At 42.1% G+C, this 12174-nt stretch overlaps 1 protein-coding gene across 2 annotated transcripts in view; it reads left to right on the top strand.

The window, feature by feature from the left end:
- The window catches only part of RAB2A (RAB2A, member RAS oncogene family), a 90675-nt gene that overhangs the window by 32348 nt on the left and 46153 nt on the right, over nucleotides 1-12174 (top strand). The window contains exons 1-2 of one of the 2 annotated variants that reach the window (XM_030553151.1): nucleotides 2422-2501; nucleotides 4643-4691. The exons of the other annotated variant lie outside the window; for it this stretch is intronic. Of the exons in view, the coding sequence (XP_030409011.1) occupies nucleotides 2479-2501; nucleotides 4643-4691 (72 nt within the window). The 5' untranslated portion in view covers nucleotides 2422-2478. Of the gene's footprint in view, nucleotides 1-2421; nucleotides 2502-4642; nucleotides 4692-12174 lie in introns of those variants that run through there. 2 annotated transcript variants of the gene reach the window in all.

Here is a 12174-nt window from a genome sequence, read left to right on the forward strand (position 1 = left end):
AAGGTCCCATGGGAATCAAGACTGAGGGGAAAAACAACTAAGGAAAGTTGGCAGTTTTTCAAAGGGACGCTATTAAGGGCCCAAAAGCAAGTTATTCCAATGGTTAGGAAAGATAGAAAATGTGGCAAAAGACCACCTTGGCTTAACCACGAGATCTTGCGTGACCTACAAAATAAAAAGGCGTCATCTAAAAAATGGAAACTAGGTCAGATTACAAAGGATGAATATAGGCAAATAACACAGGAATGCAGAGGCAAGATTAGAAAAGCAAAGGCACAAAATGAACTCAAACTAGCTATGGGAATAAAGGGAAACAAGAAGACTTTTTATCAATACATTAGAAGCAAGAGGAAGACCAAGGACAGGGTAGGCCCACTGCTCAATGAGGAGGGGGAAACAGTAATGGGAGACTTGGAAATGGAAGAGATGCTTAATGACTTCTTTGTTTCAGTCTTCACTGAGAAGTCTGAAGGAATGTCTAGTATAGTGAATGCTTACGGGAAGAGGGTAGGTTTAGAAGAGAAAATAAAAAAAGAGCAAGTAAAAAATCACTTAGAAAAGTTAGATGCCTGCAAGTCACCAGGGCCTGATGAAATGCATTCTAGAATACTCAAGGAGTTAATAGAGGAGGTATCTGAGCCTCTAGCTATTATCTTTGGAAAGTCATGGGAGACGGGGGAGATTCCAGAAGACTGGAAGGGGGCAAATATAGTGCCCATCTATAAAAAGGGAAATAAAAACAACCCAGGAAACTAAAGACCAGTTAGTTTAACTTCTGTGCCAGGGAAGATAATGGAGCAGGTAATGAAAGAAATCATCTGCAAACACTTGGAAGGTGGTAAGGTGATAGGGAATAGCCAGCATGGATTTGTAAAGAACAAATTGTGTCAAACTAATCTGATAGCGTTCTTTGATAGGATAACGAGCCTTGTGGATAAGGGAGAAGCGGTGGATGTGATATACCTAGACTTTAGTAAGGCATTTGATACAGTCTCGCATGATATTCTTATAGATAAACTAGGAAAGTACAGTTTAGATGGGGCTACTATAAGGTGGGTGCCTGGATAACCGTACTCCGAGAGTAGTTGTTAATGGCTCCCAATCCTGCTGGAAAGGTATAACAAGTGGGGTTCCGCAGGAGTCTGTTTTGGGACCGTTTCTTTTCAATATCTTCATCAACGATTTAGATCTTGGCATAGAAAGTACGCTTATTAAGTTTGCGGACGATACCAAACTGGGAGGGATTGCAACTGCTTTGGAGGACAGGGTCAAAATTCAAAACGATCTGGACAAATTGGAGAAATGATCTGAGGTAAACAGGATGAAGTTCAATAAAGATAAATGCAAAGTGCTCCACCTAGGAAGGAACAATCAGTTTCATACATACAGAATGGGAAGAGATTGTCTAGGAAGGAGTATGGCAGAAAGAGATCTAGGGGTCATAGTAGACCACAAGCTTAATATGAGTCAACAGTGTGATACTGTTGCAAAAAAAGCAAACGTGATTCTGGGATGCATTAACAGGTGTGTTGTAAACAAGACAAGAGAAGTCAGTCTTCCGCTTTACTCTGCGCTGGTTAGGCCTCAACTGGAGTATTGTGTCCAGTTCTGGGCACCGCATTTCAAGAAAGATGTGGAGAAATTGGAGAGGGTCCAGAGAAGAGCAACAAGAATGATTAAAGGTCTTGAGAACATGACCTATGAAGGAAGGCTGAAGGAATTGGGTTTGTTTAGTTTGAAAAAGAGAAGACTGAGAGGGGACATGATAGCAGTTTTCAGGTATCTAAAAGGGTGTCATCAGGAGGAGGAAGAAAACTCGTTCACCTTAGCCTCCAATGATAGAACAAGAAGCAATGAGCTTAAACTGCAGCAAGGGAGATTTAGGTTGAACATTAGGAAAAAGTTCCTAACGGTCAGGGTAGTTAAACACTGGAATAGATTGCCTAGGGAAGTTGTGGAATCGCCATCTTTGGAGATATTTAAGAGTAGGTTAGATAAATATCTGTTAGGGATGGTCTAGACAGTATTTGATCCTGCCATGAGGGCAGGGGACTGGACTTGACCTCTCGAGGTCCCTTCCAGTCCTAGTCTATGAGTTTCTGTGTTTTCACACAATGATCTCAGTCTGTTTTACCAATAGTAAACAGCAGAAGCTTTTGTTTTCTGTGACTTAAAGGAGATCTCTTTAATATGTTCAAAAGAATGGATTTTAATTTCACAACCTGAACATAATAGGCACAGATGTATCTAATTTAGGGTGGGAAGCATGGGCACTGGATTTTGCACTTGGATACCTTGTTCTCTCTAGAAATCCAAACTGTGTTTGAGATAAGGATCTCAGAATGCTGAGGATTATTCTGAACTCATATGTTACTTTCTAGGTACTAAAAAGTGTCCTAAAAAGATAACTTTATCTGTGGACAATTCAGCAGCTATTTGTTTTACAAATCTTTATGGAAAAGCTTACTCTTATGAAAAATGTGTGTCTTGAATAACTGCAGGTAAGTTACATTGCTTTTATATAGGTTTTATGAGAATGCCCTGAATTAGTTGAAAGTGAACCAAATTTTTCTGGAATAAATTATTGCAGGGTGGATCTGTCATTTACTCCTGGTGGAGTTCTATGCCAAAAAATTAAAAATTCTGTGCACAATGTTTTAAAATTCTGCATATTGTCAAAATAACAACATAATATAATCACACCAGTTTCAATTATTTTGGTAATTTATTTCAGAATACCTGTCAGCAAGTATGTCTGTAACTGTACAAACCAAAAAAAAAAATTCAGGAAATATTTTTTTTTGACAAATAGATTCCTTACTAGGCAAATTGATACAGAACTTTGAGTAATTCATTTAAACCACAATACAGAGAGGTATTTCCCACACCCCTCAGAAACAGTGCAAAGGCTTGGGGGGAGTTGGGGGTAACAGAGGACCTGAGGGAGAGGGAGTGAACCTAAAGGACTGTTGGGTGTGGATGGGAAGTATAGAACAGGTTTTTTTGCAGGGGAGGGTGGGATTGGTAGGGAGTTGGGAAGCCTTACCCATGCTGACCCTGACTGATTTCTAGCTTCTCCCATTCAGTCAAGCACATCTGCCCCTGTCCCCATGTGGCCCTGCAGCCCCCCCTCCCATTCAGCCCTTGGCTTAATGCTGTCACCCCACTAGCTCCTCAGTTCCACAGGCAGGTAGCTGTGATGGCCATAGCTGGCTGCTGGCTGTTACTGATGATTAACTGGCTGCTGGCTGTTCTGGCGCCACAGCAGCCTCTAATGGGGGAGAGGCAGAACTGCAGAACTTCTTGGGCAGAATCTGTTTTGTGCACAGAAAAACAGTCTGCACTGGACATGAATTCTGTGAGTGCGCAGAGGTGCAGAATTCCCCCAGGAGTAGTCATTGCATGAAAGTGAGGCTTGTGTGTGGTTGGCTTTGCTAATTTATTTACACATATTGGGTGTAAAAATATTTCAGAACTACAGTCTAAGGGCACATATCCATTACCCCTTTCACTCCATCTAAAATATTTTATTCCATAGCGCAGTCGTGGGGAGCCAAAAATCCCTACCATGCTATAGCTGAAACTCTGTTATATCGGGGTAGGGGAAGCAGGACTCCAGCAGTAATTTAAAGAGCTCCGGGCTCCAGGCGCTTTGGGGAGCCCCAGGACCTTTAAAGCGCCGGTGGAGCCCCACTGCCACAGCTCCAGGGTAGGGGTGGCAGGGCTCCTGTGGCGATTTAAAGGTCCTGAGGCTCCCTGCAGCAGCCGGAGCCGTAGGCCCTCTAAAGCGCTGCCAGAGCCCTGCTGCTACCACACTATACGCGAACCCGTTTTATATCAGGGTAGAGGTGTATAAGGCCAAGCAATAAGATCCATTTATATGTCTCAAATGAAAACTGCAGGTGTGTATTATACACTGTACAGTATGGTTGATAACAAGCATCTTTCTGGGGTAGTAGGAGGAGTAAGGTTCACCGCTGTGCAGGGAGCCAGCATATGTCTAGCGCACCACTTATATCCCACTTAAATCTTCAAAATAGAGCTTAGGTGGGATTTAGTGAAGGATTAGTGAATGACCATTTGGAATTGTTTAAGAATATTTTACTAGATGTCCAAAAAGCCATAATCCCAAAATCAAGGAAGATGGCCATGTGTGATAGGGAAATGAAGGAATATTTAAAAAATATTAAAAAAAAAAATGGAAGAAAGGGGATGTTGATGATAAATATAAATCAGAAGCTAAAAATGGTGGGATATTGATAAGGGAAGCAAAGGGGCAGAATGAGAAATCTATGGCCAGCAGCTTTGAGGACAGAAAGGAGGAGTTCCTTTAAGTGTAGTAGGAAAAAAAGAATCCTAACCACCGTATTGGTTCATTGCCATAAGGATAAGGTAGAATTATCAATAGTAATGCAAAAAAGGCTAAAGTGTTCAATAAATATTTCTGTTCTGTGTTTGGGGGGGAACAGATCATGTTGTCCTATATGATAGCACTCATTCTATTCCACTAGTATCTCAGGAGATGTTAAACAGCAGATACTAAAATTAGACATCTTGAAATCAGTGGGTCCAGGTGGCTTGTATCTAAGTTCTAAAAGAGCTGGCAGAGGACCTTACTGGACCATTACTGTTTATTTTTCAGTATCTCTAGGAATACCGGGGAAGATCCAGATGACTGGAAGAAAGCTAATGTATGCTATTACATAAGAAGGGTAAATGAGATAACCTGTGTAATTGTATGCCTGTTAATCTGACGTCAATCCTGGGCAACATAAAGGAGTGACTGATATAAGACTTCTTTAATAAAGAATTAAAGGAAAAAAATATAATTTAATGCCAATCAACATGGGTTTATAGAAAATAGATCCTGTAAACTAACTTGATATCTTTTTTGTTTATGAGGTTACAGGTTTGGTTGATAAAGGTAAGAGTGTTGATGTAATATGTTTAGACTTCTGTGAGGCATTTGACATAGTACCGTAGGACATTTTGATTTAAAAAAAAAAACAGCCAAAAAAAACCAAAAAAAAAACCTAGAAAAATATCAAATCAGGATGGCACATGTTAAATGGATAAAAGCTGGCTAACTGATAGGTCTCAAAATGTAAATGTAAATGGGGAATCATCATCAAATGAGTGTGTTCCTAGAGGAGTCCTGCAGGGATTGTGGTTCTTGGTCCTATGCTATTTAACATCCTTATTAGTGACCTGGAAGAAAACATTAAATCATCACTTGATAAAATTTGCAGATGACATATGAATTGGGGGAGTGGTAAAAAAATGAAGAGGACAGATCATTGATTCAAAGTGATCTGGATTTCTTGGAAAACTGGATACAAGCAAACTATGTGTTTTAACATGGCCAAATGTAAATGTATATATCTAGGAACAAAGAATGTAGGCCGTACTTACATGATGGAGGACACTATCCTCAGAAGAAGTGATTCTGAAAAAGATTTGAGAGTTGAGGTGGATAATCTGCTGAACGTGAGTTTGTAATGCAGCGCTATGGCCGAAAGGGCTAATCCAGTCCTTGGATGAATAAACGGGGGAGATCTCGAATAGGAGTAAAAAAGGTATTTTATCCATCTATTTGGCGGTGCAATTGCAGTTGGAATACTGATTCCTGTTCCAGTGTCCACAATTCAAGAAACATGTTGATAATTTGAAGAGGGTTCAGAGAAGAGCCATGACAGTGATTGAAGAATTAGGAAAATATGCCTTATAGTGATCGACTCAAGGAGCTCAATCTATTTAACTTAATAAAGAGAAGGTGTCATGGTATAATTGCCCACTCTGAAACTTAGCGTCCAAAAGATGGAGTACCAGCATGAATTTCTCTAAGCTCAATTACCAGCTTAGTACTTGTAGCGCTGCCACCAACCAGGAATTCCAGTGCCTGATACACTCTGGTCCCCCCCAAAGCCTTGCCTGAGGACCCCCAAGACCCAGACCCTCTGGATCTTAACACAAGGAAAGTAAACCCTTTCCCTCACCATTGCCTTTCCCAGGCTTCCCCTCCCTGGGTTACCCTGGAAGATTACTGTGATTCAGACTCCTTGAATCTTAAAACAGAGAGGAAAATTCACCTTCCCCCCTCCTTCTCTTTCCCCCTCCCAGACTCTCCCTGAGAGAGAAAGTAATCCTAATGCAGAGAGAAATTAACCTTTCTCTCACCCTTCCCTCCTTTCTCCCCACCAATTCCCTGGTGGATCCAGACCCAGTCCTCTGGGGTCTCACCAGGAAAAAAAAAAAAAAAAACTATCAGGTTCTTAAACGAGAAAAGCTTTTAATTAAAGAAAAAAAAACAGTAAAAATTATCTTTGTAAATTTCAGATGGAATATGTTACAGGGTCTTTTAGCTATAGACACTGGGAATACTCTCCCAGCCTAAGTATACAAGTACAAATTAAAATCCTTTCAGCAAAATACCAATTTGAACTCCTTCCAGCCAAATACACATTTGCAAATAAAGAAAACAAACATAAGCCTAACTCGCCTTATCTACCTAGTACTCACTATTCTGGACATATAAGAGACTGTATCAAAGAGATTGGAGAGAAACCTGGTTGCACGTCTGGTCCCTCTGAGCCCCCAGAGTGAACAACAACCAAACACTAACAGCACACACACAAACTTCCGTCCCTCAAGATTTGAAAGTATCCTGGCTCCTGATTGGTCCTCTGGTCAGGTGACAGCCAGGCTCACTGAACTTAACCCTTTACAGGCAAAAGAGACATGAAGTACTTCTGTTCTATTAACCCTTGACTCTCTCTTTATGACAGAAGGTTATGGGGTGACTTGATTATAGTCTGTAGACACCTACATGGGAACAAATATTTAATAATGGGGTCTTCAATTTAGCAGATAAAGGTATACAGATCTGTCGCATCTTACGCGCATTTAACATGCGCAATTTCAGCTTTACGCAGTCGGCAAAAACAAAACAAAAACAAAAAAAGAGAAAAATAACAATTTTAATACTGTACCTGTAGTGTGGTCGATTCCACCCGCCATTACACTATATACACATTGACTGTATTCAATTTTCGTTTTACACACTGACTGCAGAACGTAACCCAGCGTAAGATGTGCAAGACCTGTAACATGATCCAATGGCTAGGAGTTGAAGCTAGACAGATTCAGTCTGGAAAGAAGGCTTAATTTTTTTTAACTGTGAGTAATTAACCATTGGAATAATTCATCAAGGTTCACTGTGGATTCTCCATCGCTGACAATTTTTAAATCAAGATTGGATGTTTTTCTGAAAGAGATGCTCTTGGAATTGTGTTGGGGAAGTTCACCTCCTGTACAGCACAGCCACTGAGACTAGATAATCACAGTGGTTCTCTCTGAGCTTGGAATCTATGAGTAGGTGTTGTGCTGGCCTTCTGCATGGTGGTGAATTTAACCCTAAAAGTCTAACTATACTTTTGACACATAATAAACTTGTTGCAAAAAAATTTATTTTTATTTAGTTTTGTGGTAAAGTTTAGAGCCCAATAGCTCTTGAAATCTTTAGTAAGGGCCCTACATTTCTAAGGTACTTTAATGACATTGGGTTGGTGGTAGTCTATGGAGCATCTTGCCTCAAGCATTTTGAAATTAAGATCCTATTTTGATCAGAAGTTACCATTCTACAGATATCCGTGGGTCTGTGTGAAGCGAACTGATGGCCTGTCTAGTTTATAAGGAACAGATTGACAGTATTGCCAACTCCAACAGTTTTATTTGAGTCTTTGGGCTTTTTGGACTATTGGAATACATAAAAATCTCCATCTTTCATTTTAAAAAGTCTTTAGTCTATATGGTAGTTGGGTGACCAAACAGCAAGTATGAAAAATCAGGACGGGGTGGAGGGTAATAGGAGCTTATATAAGTAAAAAGCCCAAAAATCGGGACTGTCCCTATAAAATCAGGACATCTGGTCACCCTACATGGTAGCCTAGCAAAACTTAGGAACCTTAGGCAGAGGATTGCAGAATACCTATGGGAAAGTTTCCTAGAGATCACTATAGAGGATTCCCAGGACATCCCAGTGTACATTAACAAATTTTTCCTCCAGGCCCCACAGGCTGTTAATTTCTGACACTTATCCATCCCTTTTCCATGTAACAAAGTATATGAGAGCTCAATCTCCACACACCATGATGTATTAAAGCAGAATGTGCACTTACTGGAGCCCCCCTCTCCTGAATCATGTGTATCAGAGCTGGGGTGCTGGGACTGGCTAGACTCCTCCAGAGTCAAAAAGAGGTCCTGATTTGCCACACCACCAGACAAACCTAGTGACTTTTGTCAACAAAACCTGAGTCAGTGGGGCTATGACAGCAGGGCTGCAAAGAGCTTCCTGTGCTGCCCCAGGAGCCTTTCAAAAGCAGAGTAGCTTCCCCCATGGCTGGGGGCTTATTGTCGTCCTCACAGTCCTAGCCAGGGATTGCTGCTCTATCCGAACCTCTGTATTATTCAAATCCCTTCCTTGTCCTGTAGCGTAAGAGATGTGCTATGGAGATTTGGATAATAGGGTTTTGGATAAATGGGAATATACTGTATTGGCTTTTACAAGGAGCCTGATTAATCTTATTTCTTTGTCTATTCCACATGAATGTATAATTTTGTATTCAGCTTCCAGTCTGCTCTTTTCATAAATGTCATTCTTGGCATCATAAGTAGTTAAACTCAAATTGGTCCCACCTGATCAGACTTGTAAAGTAGTAACATGAAGTCTTTTTTATAAATGTGTGAATCAATATATTTAATATAAGGTTATTGGAAAAATGTAAAGCTTATTTTATGGCTGCTTAATAAACGTTGCTTTTCTCTCTCTTTTTTTTTTTTTTTTTTTTTTTTTTTTTTTGCTAGTATCAGGAAGCCTTAAAGTGTATGTGTTTCAGATTACCAGGGCTTAAAATTATGCATATTTAAAAATCAATTGTAGATGTGTATCTACCTGCTATTTTGGCCTTCTTTTTGAAATTTGTTTCTGCAGTATATTTGATACACTTTTTTTTAGAATAAAAGACACTACTCATTAAAGAGCAAGATAATTGCATATAAATCTAAATTTATGGTCTTCTCTATAGAAACTTTATTTATACACTCATTCTATTTAGGGTAAAAAGAAACTTAGGTAGAGTGTTGAGAACATATATCTATCTATCTGAGAGCATGCTTGATGTAGTGGCAGATGGCTGTGCCCTCAAACAAGTGTTAAGTCCTGAGCTGTAAATTCACTTAGCACCTCTGTCAGGTGGTGTTGGTAATAACTAAGGTTGATCATTTGTGGCAAAAGTGATGACTATTCTGGTAATGAAATAAAATTCTAGACTTTTGTAGCTTTTTTTTCTAAGTGGAAGTCATGGCACACAATATTTTTCATTAAGGGAAATTACGATATGACTTACAGCACGTGGGTTTTGAAGTTATTGTATGTACATGGAGCTGAATTTGTAAAGCTTCATAGAACCACTTGCTCAGTAGCAGGCTAGACAGGGTGACAAAGACTATGACTTTTCATGGAGTCGAGGATTGAGAAACCTGTTGTTTTTTGTGATGGCATTTATGATCGTGACAAACAAGCAACCTTAATGTAGAAGTATTTGTGGCAAATGCCTAACCATGTCAGACTAGCATAAATACAGTCTGATGTGATTTCAGCATATCACATAGTACTTCGGAACACTAATATTTCTGTTTGGGAGAAAAATTTCTTTGAGTAGATACATTTCACTTAGGGATGTATGTCTGTATGTGCCCAGCATGCAGGAGCTGGAGATTTTTGCCTAGCACTACTTATAGAGGGTCAGCACTCCCACCTTGTGGCTTTGACCCTTCTCCTGGCTATATAAGGCAGTGCCACCCTGATCCTCCTCAGTTCCTTCTCACCACCTGCGGCTGGAGTTGGAGCTCTTTGTGGTTGTAGTCTCTCAATCTTGCATTTAGTCTTAGCCTAGTTTTTTGTAGTTAGTGTTAGTTAATAGTGTTGCCCAGTGATACCCTCACCAGGGTTTAAACACTGTTCTTCCTGTGTAGAGGTGATCCCCAATAGCTATCCCCACTTGCGGTGCTTGCTTTGTCTCAGCGAGGCCCACCTTTTAAAGAGCGGTGTTCGATTTGTAAATCATTTTAAAAATGGACTCAGGTGGTGCAGGACCTTTGCCAGAAACAGCACCTGCTTGAACAGGCTATGCAGCCTGATCCAGTACGGAGGCCCTTCTTGGGCTGAATATCATCCTCTGGCTCAGAGAGTGCTACCACCTCTTGTTCCTGAGTAGGCACCTTGCCAAAGAGGCAGAGGAGCCATTTTCTGTTGTCAGTGCTGAGGAAGAAGTCTCATTAAAAACAATCTGGACTGCTCCAAGTTGCAATGTGACACCTCTGCCTTCCCCAGGAAAAGCACAGACTGGCACAGGGCTAGTTCCAGTGTGAGGGATGGCATGGGTACCTCTGACCCTTCCCCAGCACCAGGTTGGAAGGGCAGAAACCCCATACCATTGACTCCAGTTCCAGCCTCCAGGGTCTGTTGAGTCCGGTACCAACGAGGGAAATGTCAGTCATGATTGCGTCCATGTCATCAGTGTACCAGGCAGTCGCAGACCTCTGCCTTTCAGTCCCAGTGGCACCATTGGTCCAGGAATTCCCCAGGGCTGTGCCACTTGTGGCCCTCCAATGGAGTAATCCACTGAACCTCCATATCTGTTGACCCTGCATCCTGATATTCCCCTTCCTGTGATGGCGATGGAGCCGGTACTGGAATTGGTGCTGGGGACCTATGGCACCAGGACTCTTTGGCCCTGCGGCGTTCGATGATGCAAATGCTCTCATGGCGGCTCTCGCCACCTTTGATGCATTTGGGCACTCCAGTACTGCTGTTTCTGCGGGGACCAACACTACTTGTGTCCACCGGCATGCTTGGTACCGACAATACCACTTTCAGTGAGGGCACCAATTCACACCTCATTCTGGGCGTCAGATGAATCGGGCCACTTGTTGGCTCCTTCAGGAGTTGCTCCACCCATGTTGCTGAGATTCTAAGGCTCTGAGTCCAAGTCAGAGTTGTCATCCTCGCACTCCGCATCACCCAGTGAACTCGGGGGCCTATCAGTGGACCAGTATGGTTCCCCAGGTTGGCATGAGCCCTGTGTCCAGGACAGAGGTCCCTGGCCTGGTCCCTACTGGCCACCAATACCAGTGGCCTTGAGCTCAGTGGGATGCTCCTCATTTGCAGAGATCCTGTTCTTTGTCCCATTTGTAGCCGAATTCTCTCACTAGGTTGATAGTGGTGACTTTGGACTGCAAGCCCAAGCATTGGTGATCTTTCTATGCGGAGCCAACGGAGTCTTCCCTCCTGGGTAAATCTTCCCGGGAGCGAGAGCCAGTTTTTCCTCCGCCAAGATCTTCATTCTCATAGGCAGCACAGCATCGTCTGCTTGGTTCACCCTCCCCTTCTATTCCGAAGGACATCTAAGGCATACCAGGACCACTTACACTGCATAGCCGCATCCCTGGGTAGAGTTTCTCCAAGACAAAATGCACAAACTGGTGGACATTTTACAATCCATTGTCCTCAGAAAGTGTCCCCGTCCAATCAATGATGCACTCCTTGAATCGGCGAGAGCTCTGTGGAGTACACCAGCCTCTGTCACTAGTGGCATAATGCATGGAAAAATGCTACTTTGTTCCCAGGGATTTGAGGGGTTCTGTTCCCTCCTGACCTCAAATTTCCTAGTCGTAATGGCAGTAAACAGGACAGGTTCAAGTCTACCCTCAAGGACAGAGACTCCACTTCATAGTCCATACAGATAAGGATCAAAAATCACAGGCTTTGTTGGTCAAGTATAACTTCCTCAATTGGTCAGCCATGGCTAAATTCAAGGACTACTTGCCTGCGGGCCTCATGTGAGAAGTTCCAGGCGTCCCCTGCAGAGAGCTGTTTCACGGACAAAATGTCTTTGCAGTCCACTCTTATTGTTCCAGACATCTTGGCCAGAGTTATGGCTTCAGTGGTAACTAAGAGGATGGGCTTCCTGGTTGACATCCGGAGCAATCCCAGTCTAGGGCTTGCCCTTTGACAGCCAAGTCTTGTTCTTGAACAAAACTGATGGCACTCCTTCAGGGATTCCAGGGCTAGCTTGAGGTTCTTGGGAGTATACATGTCATCCACGCAAAGGTGCC

This window comes from Gopherus evgoodei, chromosome 2 (assembly GCF_007399415.2).
Source record: "Gopherus evgoodei ecotype Sinaloan lineage chromosome 2, rGopEvg1_v1.p, whole genome shotgun sequence".
Lineage (NCBI taxonomy): Eukaryota > Metazoa > Chordata > Testudines > Testudinidae > Gopherus > Gopherus evgoodei.